Source organism: Acromyrmex echinatior, chromosome 13 (assembly GCF_024713525.1).
Source record: "Acromyrmex echinatior isolate Ae372 chromosome 13, ASM2471352v2, whole genome shotgun sequence".
Taxonomy (NCBI): Eukaryota; Metazoa; Arthropoda; class Insecta; order Hymenoptera; family Formicidae; genus Acromyrmex; species Acromyrmex echinatior.
The window spans coordinates 7,855,517-7,872,809 of record NC_141864.1 but is presented as its reverse complement, the minus strand read 5'-3'; the positions used below and the strand labels follow the sequence as shown (position 1 = coordinate 7,872,809).

At 38.2% G+C, this 17,293-nt stretch overlaps 1 protein-coding gene across 1 annotated transcript in view; it reads left to right on the top strand.

Moving 5' to 3' along the window:
• Positions 1 to 25: 25 nt before the first annotated feature.
• The window catches only part of LOC105148701 (uncharacterized), a 40,453-nt gene continuing 23,185 nt past the window's right edge, over positions 26 to 17,293 (top strand). The window contains exon 1 of the mRNA XM_011060584.2: positions 26 to 1,985. Within this exon, the coding sequence (XP_011058886.2) occupies positions 1,880 to 1,985 (106 nt within the window). The 5' untranslated portion in view covers positions 26 to 1,879. The remainder of the gene's footprint in view (positions 1,986 to 17,293) is intronic.

The window sequence follows — 17,293 nt, the reverse complement described above, 5'->3', positions numbered from 1 at the left end:
TGGGCAAGCGAGTAGGGTATACGATGCGTTCTCTCGTTGGCCGTATTCGTTCTGCGATCAGTTGTTCGCCGCGCGCGCGCCAAGTTGTTACAACGTTGGTGTTTCGACGTTCGTTCCTCTACTTCGTGTTGACGCGCGTGCAAAGCCGCCGGAGTAATTGGTGAGAGATCGATCACACCCCTTGGAAAGCACGAGGTACAGTGATAACGCTGATAACGCTCCGCGGAGGTTGGTGGTCATTTCCATCGAGTACCGGAAGTGTCAGAAGTGTTCCTCACAAAAGTTTGCTTACCGTTGTAACGATCGCGAGAGAGAGAAAGAGAGAGAGAGAGAGAGAGAGAGAGAGAGAGAGAGAGAGAAAGAGCGATTTAATTTCTAATAGAAATCACAATCGGTCGACAAGGTGGAAGTGACGTTCATCGAGAGGACGAATTGAATTGATCATCGAGACTTTAATTTTCTCGTCATCGATTTCGGAACAGTTTAATTGGCGCTCCGCGCCAGAAATTCGAAGTATTACACGAATGATAACGTCTGTAACGCGATGTGTATACACTAATATTATGAAGGTAGATTAAATTTCATGTGACTGCAAATAGTGATTCTTACAATTGCCGATTATAAAAGTAATCCAATCGTGATAAATTAACATTCTCTTTCTACAATTTGTATTGTGATTGCATTAACTTTCGCATTCTGTAATCTCGGAATGCGGCCACGACCGATACATTCGGTATTGTATTCCGGCCGAAAATCATCGTGTATGCGGGAAAAACGAGACGAAGAGCGCAACGAGAGACGAGCGTCGGCCTTTCGACTCGAAAGTCGCGATCGAGAAACTCTCACGACCTGATGTCGCCTTCTATTCGCTTTATCAACACGTCGTGATAAGAGCATTTATACGCATTACGTCTTGGCGTTCAATTGACGTCGCGTCTTCAAAATTAAGAAGAAGCTCGCATGAGACTAATAGACTCTCAACGCGTCTCGAAAGTTGTAACAACCAACACAATTAATTCTCCAATTAATCGAATCGCGATTGGTTAATTGGTTGGCATTTCTTTCTTTTTTCGTTCCTTTATTTCTTCCTCGTTACGCACGAAAGCGAAGAGAAGCACGGGACGAATTTTCGCGGAACGATGGCAGATCGGAGCAGCCGAATCGTTGGACTCCTCGAGCGCTCGGAAATAATCGCCGATTGTCAACGAGATTGAGGCCTTCGAATGAGGATTCGATTGGCACGCGAGTTGGTAAGATCGTTGATGAACTCGTTGGCGAACTCGTCAACGAATGGCTCGCAAACATTGCACGACGAGTGTTGCTCTCGGCGATAATAGCTCGCAAATCGGAGCTCGCGTCCTTCTTGGCGCGCCGTGAACGCGCGGGGTCACGCTCGCGCGCCGATCGAATTAAAAAAAATACCGGGTGACGCCAATCAACAAGGAGGACGGCCGAGTGGCGTAGCAGAGCGGACGATAACGAGGCGGCACGCAGAAGAAGCATCGCCAGTGGAAAGGAGGTCCCGGCCGGCGCCTTCGTCGTCTTTCTTCTCTCTCTTTCTCTTTCTTTTCTTGCGGAGAGCTTGTCGGCCAACAAAGCAATTAGCGACGATTGGCAGCTGCTTCTTCAATTCGGGATTCCGCTGTGAGAGAGAGAATTTTGATTTTCGATTTCTCGGGCTAAAAAGAAAAAAAGCTAGTGGACTAGAAAGAAGGTCTAACGTTAGTAAACCGCTACTGCTTGCGAAATCGAAAGAAGAAAACGTAGGATCGAGAAGAGATTAATTTTTCATCGATATGTGCGAGTGCGATATTGATATGACCAGCGACGTGAATTGACGCTTCGAAAGTGAGAGGAGGCGTTCGGAAGAGTAGCGGAAATGATGATGCCGCCACCGCAAGTCGTGGGTGTCCTGCTGAAGAAACCGGGGCAGCAGACTCATCCACGATTACCTCCTCTGGATCCACAGGAGACCAAAATTAAAGGTAAGTTTATTATTCCAGAAATCTTTTTTTTAATTATATATCTTTTATCTCCAAGAACTATGCATACAAAATTACAAGTAAATTTATTATTAAAAATATGAAAAAAAGAGCATAAAGAATCACAGCACAAGTTATAGTTTGTGATATTTAATTATTCTTGCATTACAAATTACAATAAAAACATTAAACGTCATGGATATAAATAGTGGTAAAATATATGACACGACCAATAACACATAATGTCACGACAAATTTCTATCTGTGCAATGATTATACTTGAGATTCATCGATTTATTTTTGCTGTAAAACAGGTAATGTTTCTTTTGTTTTATACTCCGTTTAAGAGATATTAATGATAAAACAAATTATTTTAAATTAGAATCTGGAAATTCTCGTTCTACACTTTTCACTATATGACTTCTGACGTTCTAACATTATTATACGAAGCAGCGTCGCATAGGTGCAAACATGATTTTTACAATTATAACACACGATGGTTGAATTTTATTCCAACTTGATATAACTCTGCGTCTTAAGAATATTATTAATTTTACTGAAGATGGCCAGATTATGGCCGAACGTTTAATGTTTTTATTGTAATTTGTAATGCAAGAATAATTAAATATCACAAACTATAACTTGTGCTGTGGTTCTTTATGCTCTTTTTTTAATATTTTTGAAATTATAACCACAAATATTTTTTACGTTTTTTGAAATTTATTATTCTTGAAATCCTTTTTTAAACTTATTGCTAAATACTTCATACAATTAAAATTAAAAATAAATCCAGGTAGCAATCTGACATTATTTGTTGTTTTGATGCCATTTATTCATGTTAAAATGACAACAAATAATGTCAGCTTGCTGCTTAGATAAATTTATCATTCTTAGAATATATTCTTAAAATTTTTTAAACCATCTTTTATCTCTAAATATTACAACCAACATAAAAGATAAATTTATCATTCTAAAAACTTATTTTTAAATCTATTTTTAAATCTTTTATCTCTCTTCAAATACTGCAACCAAGTTAAAAGTATAAATCTGTTATTTTCGAAATATTCTTTAAACCTGTACCTTTTATCATTAAATATTGTATACAACAAAATTAAAAGTTAAACTTTATTTTTCTTAAACCTTTTATCTACAAATTTTGCATACATATTAGATATACATATAAAAATATAAACATCTTTGAAACGTACGAGCAAATAATAGTAATAAATATAGGACTAAAGGCTTCAATAACAAATATGCAAATTCTTTAGAATAATGTTTAAATAATATATATTAAGAAAGGAAAGTTTCAGACACATATTGAGCGTTAAATTAAAAAAAACTATCATCATTTCCAACACTCGGGAACCATTATACGATGCCGATAGCGTATCAAATAGGTTAATTACCGTAATAATTGAGCGAAAAAATAGAGCTCTCTATGGGCATCTGGTAATCACAAATTTCCCATTAATTTGGGACATCTCATTTAATGATTACGACAAACAGGCATGCATAGTCCATTTAGCATTTTTTTTCGTCGTATAAAATTCCTTCTTCTATCAACTAATTTTCAAATAATACACTGAAAAGTTTTGCTGAATTACCTAAAAATTTAGCTACATACAGATTTGAAAATAATAATTGAATCATTAAAATAATTGTGTACAAAACTCAAACATGAGCAATATTGTAAACAATTTTGATATTATAGTAATCAGTTTGAGCGTCCCACATTATATTTTGATAATTCAATAGAATTATTTTCAGATCCTGCTTTCTTAAATATTTCAGCAAAATCGTTGTTTTCATGTAAAAGTAATTAATTTTAAACGCGCGTAAAGTTATTTATTAAATAATATACATTTATATATATCATTTAAATATTAAGTAAATATTTATTTAACGGTTCTTCTTCGTTCAAAATGAAGCAACAGTTTACCGTTTCGTATGCGAACGCAAGCAAACGATTAAGATCCCTTTAGGGATTCCCCTCGCAAAACTAGCAGGAGAATATCAGACTGAAAGAAGAAGTCATTTTCATTGTAGCTCGCGGGTTACATTCTGTAAATAGGTGGTCGAAAGACATAAACTCGCGCCATTCAGCTCGCGGGTCTCCGGCATCCCAGCATTACGCTATTATCGATATTATGATTCAGTGGAACGTGTTGTTGAAATAACAAACGAGAAGCCTTATCGAACCTCTAACGAGCGTTCAGCTTGAAAGCGTTCTCTGAAATCCTGAGGCTGAGGTTCTCGCTCTCCAGTTCGATTCTACTATCGATCTGGTCGATATCTCCCTTGCTTGCTACAGGAATGCGCTCGCCGCTCTTTCGTTGAATAATGTTCTATCGACGGCTCATGGTTCGATTAACGCGAAATTGATTCACACCGATTGAGAAGCGCTTAAAAGTGCTCGGCTAGACGCTAGTCGAACCGCATCACGTGAAAATTCTTGTAATGTGACCCACAAACGTAGCACAATTGAAGATTAAGTGGCTGTGTAGCATCAGCTTGTTTACTCTATTATACCGATCAGCCGAGCCGACGCCTTATGGCTCTGTTAACAATTATGTTAATGGGACAGCGACATATTACGATAACGTGCATTAATTTGATACGAACAGATGAACAACTTGATGAAAAACGAATATAAATATGTCTTGGCATCGTTCCTATTAAAGTTCCAATCAATCACGAATCATTTATCTGAAATTTTTATACAGCGATATATAACTCTCGGAGAATAGAATTCTTTAAATAATTCTTTAACTTGGTCTTATAGGTATGTTCCTAGAATTCTGAAATAATATCAATGGTATTTCTCTCAGAATTTTCAGGGAAACTCGATTCGTTCAAATTTCTATTGTTTCGGATAAATATCTGACGGTGAGAAGTTCGTCTAGACGCCTTGCCACAACACTTTGAAAGGCCTTTTAAGAAGCCCGTCTCGTTCGCACGCGATTGACAATTCGTGCTCCGTAATCCGGTATCTGGGCTACCGTGGTAACGGGATACTTTTACGTGGCCATCCATCCTCTACGCGGAGAACGTGAAAACAGACTCTCTAGCAGACGAAAAAGTACTTATTTCTGGATGCATGTAATATCCCACACAATATATATACAGGGATAGACAAATTAATATGAACCTTGGAAAATAAATTATTTATTTATTTTATTATTGATAAGAGGTTGACCCATCATTTACTTATACATTCTGTCCTTGTTAAAATAAAGTCACACAATGCTTGTGAATAATTATTAATAGAATGTTGAGTAATTAATCTTTTAATAAAAACAGCTTTAAATTGTTTACGGTAGATAATCAAATTATTAAAGCTACAGTTCGAAAAATGTACTTTTTAAGTTTGATAAATAAAATTAGCATATGAAGGTCGGTACACATGATAATGCCCAGTATTCATTATCAGCATTTTTATTTCGAAAAGTTTCCTTGGAGAAAGATATCTTTGCCCTTGTCCATGTTAAAAAAAATCTCTCTTCTATAAATCAATTAATTAATCATAATTTAACACTTATATATCACAAACATGTAAATCGCAAACATAAAATAAACTACTTAACGAGACATTGTAAGAAACAACAAAAGTAATTAAAATGTTAATAAATTTCAAATAATCTCAAAATTTATTAACAAACAAGCGTAAAACATGAAGCTTACAAACGGTGACTGATGACGTATATATGAAATAGCGTGAGGAGATAGTGTTATCTACAGTGGCTGTTAAAATATGTAAACATTAGCATTTCATAAAAAAACAACAACACAGCGCAGTTATGTTTTCATTTAAACAGTAATTGCTTTAACATAAAATTGTTAATTTACGAGGCTCTAATATAATTTGATCATCCATTGTAAATGATATTAATTGGAAAAAAAACTTACTTCTCACTGTATTTCTCAAAATTACCTGTTTTCCAAAACTTCAACATCTTTCCTGACTAATTATGTGATTTAAATATCATAGAATTATTTGTAGTTTTAAAAAGCAAAGGGAGAAATAGGTTTCTTTCTCCAATATTTTTTAAGCAATTAAAAATATCTTTAAGAACAGTTTTATTGAAGTATTTAATAGTTTAGATAGGAACAGAGAGAGATCTAAAAATTTTATTGGATTATCAAAATAATTATAATAGACATTCTGTTTGTTATAGAATGTCAAAACTTTTTGTAGCATTGCTCATTCTGCTTCAGTTTTCTATATAACTATTTTAAATTTTAATGATCCAATAAAATTAATTTTCACATCTGTTGCCACCTAAATTTTTAAACATTTCAGCAAAGTCATTTTTTCCGTGAAGATGTTTTGCTAGAAGAATAGTATAACGCTATGTGAATTATTATTGTAGTCAAGCATGCATGACTTTATTCTAATAAGGATAAAATCTGTAAGAAAGACAAATAATAGATCAACCTTCCATTAAAAAAAACAAGTAGTATATTTCCTGTTCACAGTTTTTACTGCCAATTAATCGAAGGTTGTGTCTCCTGCACGTTAATCTTAGCAACTTGCAAATTGAAAATGATAGCACAAGCTATAATTATACGATATTATTCATCATCAAATAATCCTGATTGTAAACGTGATATAATTTAAACGATGACTGTATCTAGATGAACAGTATCGATAATGGCGATGACGTTTCATGCCAAAATTTCGTAGAAATAGTTCATTGTGCAACACACTTCTCATACCCAGGGTTGAATATCTATCGAACTTTATATCGAGTATACGAGTATATAAGTTGTGATAAGATTATCCAATCATCCAATCCATCTAAGATAAACGTCGTATTTTAATCAACTGACAAGCGTTTCATAAAAATAAACAAAACGCCTTTTTCTATCATGTTGAGATAGGAGACGTAATTGGACAGAATAGGTTTTCACGTAACGTGACAGGATAGGTTTTGTTTAATGCGATACGAGATACCTAAATTCTCGGCGGTTTATGGCGGGTCAAGAAACAGTAAAAAGAAAGCGGGCGTATCGCTGCGATATTTTCGTACTGGTTTTCATGACCGTGAATCCTTATACCTACCTTCGGCTTTCCTCCCCGTGATAGCTGCAGCTATCGCTCGTCAAGAGAACAACCCTTTCTCTTCTAATGGGAATCTCATTAAATTTACCGGATTTTCCGTTTCATTGCACATTCGACAAACGATTACGACATGGGCACACGCCAATCCCGTCATTGCGAAACGGCATCATATCATTATACGGCATACCTGCTCGATAGTGACTTTATATTATAATTTCGACCGCAACACGCTCGCTCGTTAATTAGCTTCCAGCACGAAGTGGCACGAGAAATATCATATTTGTGCGTTTGCAAAACGTTATGTAAGCTTTAATTAGTCTCAGTTGAAATCATTTTGATAATTCTCGTGACTGGAAAATATTTCCCGAGAGAGAGAGAGAGAGAGAGAGAGAGAGAGGAAGAATTGAGAGTTAATGAAACTCTCTTTCGCTCGCGCCCTTTCTTCATCCTCCTTTCTCCTCCTCGGTTTACAATTTTCGCGAAATAAGAGTCGAGTCTCGAAGAGACATAAAGGAGCTCTTTGTAACCACGAAGGGGCATTGCGTGTAAATAGCCAATGGGATCTTTTAAAAAATCCACAAGATGCTTGCACCGCTGTCGACCTGAACGGTGACGCTAGTTTCACATTTCTCGTTCTTCAGCGTGTGGCAGCGGGAAACTGGATTTCAAGGTGTTACATGGCCTTTCTTCACCATTGGTGTACGATTCATCGTTTTCGATTCATCAGTTTCGAAGAAATTCGCGAGAGAATCGAATCCGTATGTAACGTTTGATTCGCGCGCTCTGGCTCGTTTTTTTTTTGCGCGACGAGCATCCTTCTTTCTCTTTCTTTTTCTCTCTTCGGAGTCCGGACGACTTAAATTAGGGTCACAGTGCCGAATTAAGCACGGTCCACAAGTGCCATTCACGAGGAACTCGCCGCGACCGGGGATTAAGATATACACATGTAGATAAAGTCGGACCCCATCCGTATTCGAGTTTCTGCGATTCTCTAGGAATCCTTTTGATACTTGAGAATCCTCCTGAGAAATCCCTGGCTGGCATTACACGTTTCATGAAGTAATCCCCTAAGTATCGCTATTCAGAGGACGAAATTGAGCTTGCGCGTCATGATGTATAGACGCGGACCTTGCGGTTAAAAAGGCTCAATTGAGCTAAGGGAGGCGAAAGAGGATCATTTCTGTCGACGTGCCCGACAGATCGGAAGATGGAAAGAGTAAGAGAGATAGAGCCTGTGTCACGAGTCTAAACAAATTACAAATGGCGCGGCGCGGCGCGACGCTCCTCTCCGGCTCCTCGCACGAGCGCGAATAATAAATCGCGAATAATCGCGCGTATACCGGGTGTTCCATTCGGGCGAATCGAAAACGAATAAGGAGACGCGACAACCCGGGGGTTCATGACTTAACTTAGGCTCTCGATCGTCGATCAAGACTCAAATCTCGGCCACGGAAGACACGCGTTGCCTTTCACTAAATGTTCGCTCTCTTCGTCTTCTACGTGCGTATTCGGCATCCGCGGTAACCGCCTCGTGCCATTTACGAGTCATAGCTATAAATCGCGATTAGATGTGAAAAATCAAGCTTGCTCGCTAGACGACGTTATATTTTCTTTCAAGAGTGATAGCGTTCTTCAAGATCAACGTGTGGTATCGGCTCCATAAACGTTCTCTGCGTTGTGTGCGCGTTCGAGCGATGCGTACATGCGCCTGGTATCTCGTTGCATTGCCTTATTCCTTATCATGCCTGCGGGCGATAACACATCCGGAGTTACTTGATGTTCGTTATGGAGTTCCAATCGTCGTCGAGCGTTATTCATAGTAATTATAGCATATATGTATACATGAAAAGAACGGTTTTACTAAATTACATAAAAATTTAGCTAGATTATATGTTAGATTATTAAAATAATTATGAAATAATAGGTAAAAAGAAACCCTGTATAAGTCACGGTATGAAGATTATTGTGTGTATTCATTGCAATAATTAAGCAAAATTTAAATATACATAAAATCGCATATGTTTCAATTTTAATTTGGATTCTCTTTAGTGTTTATTGTTAATATGAAAATCAAATTTAAATTTTCTATCCATTAGTATACCAGTCATTTAAAATAATTGAGATTGTCAAGATAAAGTAATTTTATAAAGTCTATAATATTCGAGTCTTCAAAATAATTATATGTAAGACTTTCAAGTTAATTGCTGGGATGTTAAGAATCTTTTGTAGAATTGCTCATTACAGTTGAGAGTCCTACATAATAATTTTGATAGTCCAACAAAATTATTTTCAGATTTATATAGCTAAAGATACTTTAGATACTTCAACAATCTTTAATTCTTTCAATGTATAAAAAAATAGTAGTTTTACACTTTTTACATAAAATTAAAAAATATCTTGCGTATCTTGGATTCTACTTGGATTCCTTTAGTTAATCTATGAGATATCAACATAGATAGTCTATAAACATTATCAGTTAATTGATATCGCTATATCTAATGAATCATGGTCATTCTGACTATTGCAAATCTCTTTTCTACATCGTCCTCGACCTTGGACGTTACAGCGAAATCGCATTTCTCAAGCTGGATTTCTACGATCATCGCCTCGAACCGGGTTCTGCTTCCCCGATTTGTGCAACCAGTCCTGCTGGAGAAAAGCGGTTGTGAAAATGTTTTTACGAAGTCTTACCCGCCTCTAATTCAGGATCTGCTATAGTGGCTATCGTGTATTTTCTCACATTTTGTATCGATTTTGATTTTTTATATGTCATTTATCTCTCTCTACTATACTTTCGCATTGACGATAGCAATTAATTGATTTATGACTTGAATGATTTACTAATAAAATAATCTACGATTCGCAGTTTTCAATCGTCATCTTGACGATCTCTCTTGGACGACAAGCATTTCTGAGTGCGACGACACCAAGACACTTTTTCTAGACGCACATGTCTCATCGTCGGTTTCTCGCACACAAATTAATTAACGCTGCTTGACGAGGGGAATGCTGGTCTCTCAAGTGGGTGTAATTAGATGCCCTCGGCTGTGTCGCATCATAAAGAGAACCATAGAAGAGAGCGTCATGTCATCAACAGCATCGAAAAATCGCTTCAACGAAGTAGCGAGAGAAACCAAATTTGTGAAACAACAAAGTATTGTTCAAATCCCTTTCACATTATTCAATTTTAGGAATTGTAGACGTTAAGTGCTCTAGACTTTAATATCGTATAATATTGTACGTCGATCTATGTATAACGTGCGACGCAACGTATCAGAGCTTTGGTTCGATAATGACTAGAGATGAAAAGGGATAAAACAGATCAAGCTCCATTTAACAGCGTGCATCCGAACTCATCGGTGCGAATGACGCTCGAGAGAACGGTCAAAATAATCTTTCTGTCTCCGTCTCGAACAGCTGACGAGAATAATGTCCGTGTCGGACAGGAAATGATCCTCCCCCTGCCCCTGTGTGTCAGATACAGGAACGACTCGTGCTCTTTCATTCTACTCGATCAAGTGACAGTGACAAACATATAGTGGGAACGAGAGAGAAGGAAAAAAAGGCTACAGGCTACATGGGAAGCTCAAGAACAAAGAAGGCTCCAGTTCGTTGTGAAGAAAAGAGAGAGAAGAGAGAGCATCTGGTTCTGGAAAGTATCTAATTAAAAAAACAGAAAAAGAAACAATGAAAGAAGTCCACCAGACTACCTCGAGAGATGTTCACACTTTATATATATATAAAACAGAAGTAATTCAATGACCTCTTGATGAAAATAATCCGGACATAGAATGATCCTGATTATTTTCATTTAATTAATCAAAGCAACTGAAGGCGATCATTAGATAATTTAGACAAATATTTTTAACAGGTGAAAAGCGACCATTAATATTTTTGACTCGCGAACTTTTACTTTGAAATTTTCTCATATATGGCTCTCCTCCATGAGAGATGCATTGAGGTGAATGAAAAGCCAGATGTGGGAGAGCAGCTGACCGGTGTGTTCGGAAAACGGCTACCTGGAGAAAAGAGGAAACAACGGTTGTGTGCGATATGAAAGGGAGACACTACGAAGCTCACCGATGAAAGAGGCAGCAACGGCACGACAGTAGCTTGGTATTCGTGGGACGGAAGTCGACGTTACAGGCGAGATATAGTTGATGCTAGCGGCGGGAGAGACGGACGTACGCTATTCTCGCGGTTGCGAGAACGACAGCAAGCGGTGAATCGATGATACACGAGACGAGCGAGCGAGAAAGGACGGTGCGCAAAGGCGAATCGGACGAGGATGGAATACATCAGGGCGTTGCACCGTTTGCTGTGACCCAGTGTTCTCTGCGGGCACCGCGCCGTTCCGTTTAGATCTCTCTCGGCAGCATTTCTATTCCCCTTTCTTCCACGGGACTCTTATCCGGTCGGCAACGACTGCACGTTTTTAGAATTTCGCCAAGGCGCCCGTATAATTCTCATCATAATCGTTATCTTCGCCGTTTGATCGATACTCTACTTTCAACCAGAAATCGGGACCCGGGACTAGGCTGCAGAATTGCCATCGATAACGAAATAATATATTTACCCTCTGGAGTTGACGACAAATTTGTAATACAGTTATTGATCCTGAGTTTATAAAATCCATTTAATTTATTACGTTCATTAAAGGTATTAATTAATTTTCATATCTATCCAGTTTATATTAATTAAAAGGCATTAATTAATTTTGAGGAAAATGTCATAATTAATAAAAAAGAATAATATTAAATATATAACATTTCAATAAAAATGAAATATGAATTTGCAGGTGTAACACACAAAAAAATTAAATTGTTTGACATTTTTATGAAGAGGTTTTTAATTGAATGAATCCAATAAAACCACCAGTCTCGGAGAGTTAAATAAAAACTCATACATTTTTCTATCGAAATTTATATAATAAAGTAATATAATTAATTATATAAAAAGAAAAATGTAGAAAAGTGAACGTAGAAATGTTTTAAATCCTAATTAGGATGAAGAACACACATTATATTAATAACAAAAAAATCAGATCACTAGATAATATTCGCATATCTACACTCACATCTTCGCAAAACGAAAAATATTTCTAGCAAGTAATTGCAAGTGCAATTTCTCTTTGAATTGTACGAGACACATGAAACATACGAGTATGTTGAAAGACGCGCGCGAAGGGTGTCTTTATCAATGTCAATTGAGCTTCTTATAAACCCTCTCGCGCGCTCATTCTGTCAGCGAGACTCCATATTTTTTTATGAGCTACCTTATGAGATGCTACATTAACAAGTGGAACGGTTACAAGTGCCCACACGCGTGTCGTTACGCACATGAGATCGTTTTATGTACGCTCATTTTGCTCTTCCTCTCATTTAGTTCCTCTTGCGTATAACGTGTGCATGACGATCGACATAAAGACCTTCATTTTGTTCCATTAAATTTTACAATTTATAATTCTAGGTATAGTTTTAAAAGGTATAGTTTGAATTTTATAATATACCGAGAAAAAACGATTACTGAAAATAATTTTGTTATGCAATCAAATTAATTAGGACAGTCAAGCTGATTAGTAGGATGCCAAAACTTTTTGTTGCTCATTATACACTTTAAGCCCAAAGTTTGGAAACACTTTTTAAAAATTGTCATTTTTTTTATTACTTATTCAAATATTCATAACAATGTGGTTCTTAACAATAATTATATATATCCAATAACAATTATTAGATCCAAAGAATTATTATTAAAAAAATACTTTATTATGAATAATTGAGTAAGTACAATAATTCCAAAAATATCAATGTTATCTTGATAATTCAACAAAATTATTTTTACACGTATATCTAGCTAAATTTTTTAATATTTTAGCAAACCTCTTCTTTCTATGTATATTATGAAATTCAAAAGTTATTTTAAGATTAGGTATACATAGAATTATAAATTATATAGCGTTTCCAAACTTTTGATCTGGAGAACAATTATTTTAATGATCCAACAAAATTATTTTTAAAAGATATGTGTCTATTATATTTAAAGTTTTACATTCTTTAACAAAATCATTCTTTCCATGTAGATTTGTTCATGTAAGTCTTTTCTTTTTTGAAAGGATTGAATAAAATTACTTGGAGGGGGGGGGGGGAGAGGTGGGAAGACCAAATAGCATTTTCTTCCGTGCCGGAAAGAGAGACGGTAAAAGGGATCTCACGACGTTCCTGCTTAGACGGACACGCACGAAGGAGCCCCGTTGAACCTATGGGAGCGGTAACAACGTAATTACAGAGTTAGGCGCGTTACATCGAATCGTAATCGCACGATTGCATCGAAGTTTCATTCTGCTCTTTACACTCCTTGGCTTTATGCGACGCGCTGCGGGTGGCGTTTCCGTTGGACGCTTTTTAGCGCTTCTAAATTGCTCGGATCGGATTTCGGAATGGGCGGTTAATCGGACCACCGGATCTTCAACGATTTCCTCGATTTCATAAACGTAAGAAAATCGACCTAAATTGGATTGCGCGCTCCGTCGATTATTAAATCCTTAGTGCGTTAACGTTATCTCGATTATTACGTAGCCTTCTTGATTTCTTATTACATGCATCGCGCTGACCCAGAACTATCCGATTGCGCTCGAATCCATTAATTCTCGTTACGAGTACGAGTACGGGATATAACGTGTCGGTTAATCCGATATCGCGCTTGAGACTTCTTGCGCAGCAATAACGCAATACTCGGATATTTTCACGAGCGTTTCATTAATCATATTCCCTCTCGTGCAGAATGTTTTGATAAATCAGGTATATTATACAACGTGAAAAGAGGATCATATGAAATCGTATTTATTCCTTTCTAATTTCTCTGACGTCTCTTGAAATCTCTTTCGCTTCCGCGCTTTCTTTCATCGCGGTTATTTACGCTATAGACGCGTCAACGAGCTAGATCACACTCGTTCCCTATCCTTACTGTCAAAATAAATGGTCGCCGCCGTCGGAAGTTGCGTTCACCTTGGCCCTTCCTCTCGAGAGAACCAGAATCAGCCGCAGAAACTGGTCTTCCCGGCTTGCGCGTCCTGGAAAAATGTCCTGCACGGTGCACGTGTGTGTCGGCACTTATGCTCGTGTCGCGCGTGCTGGCTTTCGCAGCCTGCAGGCTGCATATTTATCGGCCGAAGCGATAGCTTTACTGAAAAATATTTTCTTCTCGTAAAACGCACCGAGCCGAGAGAAACCAACGCCGAGGTCACCAACCCCCATTTCATAATCCAAATAACGTACGCGACACCCCTACGATGGTGATAGTCACGCGATGTTAGTGACGCCAGCTGTTAGCAAAGCTTCGACCCCCGTGCGAGAAAAGGTGCTCGGAGACGATTCGACAAGGCCGTGTCAACCCTTTTGCCATCGCAACGGAATGTACGACGCGACCTTTGAATAAAATTCAATCGTAGCGCTCGAAAGGGAAATCTTGCACGCCCACGGTGAACCGTTTACTTTCCTCTTTACTGACGGAGCCTGCGATATTTTTACACCTTTCGATACTCGTATAAACCATCTTGTAAGGCTATCGATCGTTATTCCTACGACGTAATGTTAGGATATGTTGTAATGAATGTTAGCACATGTTTAAAGCAAAAATTACATTGTGTTACAAGGTTTCAGTTTCTCAACACCTGAATATTTTTATGTATTTTTAGTTACTGAAAAAAAATATAAGATTAACAAAATGTTTTAACAACAGAAATCTTATTATTTTAAAAACAAATTTAAACAATTTGCAACATTTTCCTTTTATTTCGCGATGTAAAGTAAAATACATATGAATCATTTAGGTGTTAAGAAACTGAAACTTCTAAATTACTGTAATTTTTGGACATTAAATATTGTTAATAAATTTTATTATTTTAATATCACTTAAAACAATAAAAGCTTTATACCATCATATTTATTTTTATACATTGTAAAAAAAATATTAAAAATTTTTATAGCTATATGTTATAATTACACAAAGTAGAGTTTCTAAAAATTGAAGGCTGTATGGAATGTTTGAGAGAAGATATCCTTTTTCAGTGTGAAAAATTCTATAAGACACATCCATTACTTATTCAGAAATAAAAAGTTGATCAAAACTTGTTGCACCATATTATTAATAACATAGTATTGTAGAGAAATGTGCACGTAATATCTATAATTATATTAAAATAAAATAAAATGTAACTTGAATACTTCAAACATGATTGAATTTAATTATTTCTATAAAGTAAATGTAGCAGATCAAGTAATATAAAATAGTAGTATTTCACGATGCGTATTGTGTTCCTTTGCATCAAGGTAGCTCATTGTAAAAAGTAGATGAATGAAGTCGTTCAGGAATTGGTCGACTAACGGTCACAACATATACAACATCCGGTACCTCCGGGGTTCAATTAGGTGCCGTCGAGGCGCGACATAATCCCCGTATCGTATTACACCCTACGTAGTACCCTCTGGCGAAGGATAAAAGAAAGAAAAAGTCGCGAAAGACGAGGTGAAGAGTCGCACGAGGAAAAATCGTTCTGCAGCAATATAGAGCGATGGCATTTGCGTGAAAACTCGTCCTCTCGTCTTTCCAGATCGCATCGTGGACTCGCAGCGTGATAAGAAGCACTTCGGGAGTCCGAGTGGGCCTTACCCCAGCCGCGACGCGGCGGGACCGGTGCAACAATTAATTTCCAAAGGAAAGAGTTACGAAGCCGTCTGTGTATCTCCTTGGAGGGTCAACCCATCTGGAATCAAGGGACAAAATCGCCGTAATGGCGGTGCAACCCTTCGGCCAGCTGTGCGTCACAATGGTCGTCACGAAAAATCGTGCGACAATGTTATCTCGATCTACTCTCGCATTGTAGGGTCGTGCCGGGATTGAGTCGTCAAGCAATCGGGTTAAGGGCCTTTCTTTGAACGACGAGAAATCCTTCGTGCAAGAGGAAAAATTTGTTTTTTCCTCCTCTCTCTCTCTCTCTCTCTCTCTCTCTCTCTCTCTCTCTCTCTGCCTTGAGAATGCAATCAAATGGGCAAGCGCGAATTCTTTTCGTGGATTCCTTCCTTCCTCGTTCTGTTACGATTGATTGGATCTCGACGAGGAGTTATTTAGCACGATTACAAGACCGCTGTGGTAAACCGAAATCGTTTACAATGGCGCCAACAATTTATCCTCGTTTGCTGTCGTCGATGAAAGGAATTCGACACAAAGCAGAGGTTTGGCTTTCACGTGAAAGCAAACAAGCACGCACCCCTTTCCGGTCCGCGAGCTTTTTAATGTCGCATCATGGAGCCAAGCAAGAGGCTGGCCAAAAGAAAGAGAGAGAGAGAAAGAGAGAGAGAGAGAAAGAGAGAAAGAGAGAAAGGAAGAAAGAAGTGGAGAACATTTTGGTCGAGTAATTTCTAAAAGAAAAGGAAAGGGTTCACAGACTAAACGTGGAACCGGTCTTCCACGATGGCGCCGTTTAGCGCACGTTTGCGCGCGCTGCGGAAGCTTGCGTTATGTCATGTCGTGGGCTCGATTCGATTTCCATTAGAGTCCAACGATGATGTTTACTTAGCTCCGGGTCGTTGTCACGTGGTCGGGAGAGGAGAGACAGAAAAACTGCGACATCGGAGTCGGGGGATGAGAGAACGAACGAGTACCGGGAGAGGGAGAAAGCGGACTCTCTTGCGTACGAAGAATCCGAAGTGAAAGAGGGGATGGAAAAACGGAATCAGGTTTCTACCTTTATAGGCTTGCGTCCGCATCGCGTTCCGCCATGCCTCCCGTGTGTGCGCGCCTTCTTTCCTTCCTTCCTATCCTTGCACGGATGCTGAGAAGGAGCGTACAAGCGACAGAAAACCATAATCACTGACAAAAGGGCCTCGAAGGCACCATAGCGTGCAGCGGCAGCTACAGAGACAAGACGAGCTTTCGCACCCCTTTCTCACGCGCGACACCTCGACACGAGGAGGATCCGTCTTTTTTCGAGGGCTCCAGAGTCCTCGGATGAGATGCCCCGAGGGTAGGCTCGAGAGAGGGTCTCGGTTCGAGATGAGGCGGCGCAGCCGCGACCAGTTGCCGGCTTTTCATATCGCGGAAAATTGATTTATCCGGACAGACATCTCCCGATCTTTCTTAGCTTCTCTATGGAAAAGCGAGTGCCGTTCCCTTGCAGACGCACGTAAAGGAAGTACAATATGTTAGATCAGGACATATCATAAAACATCTCTGTAATATTGAGACGACA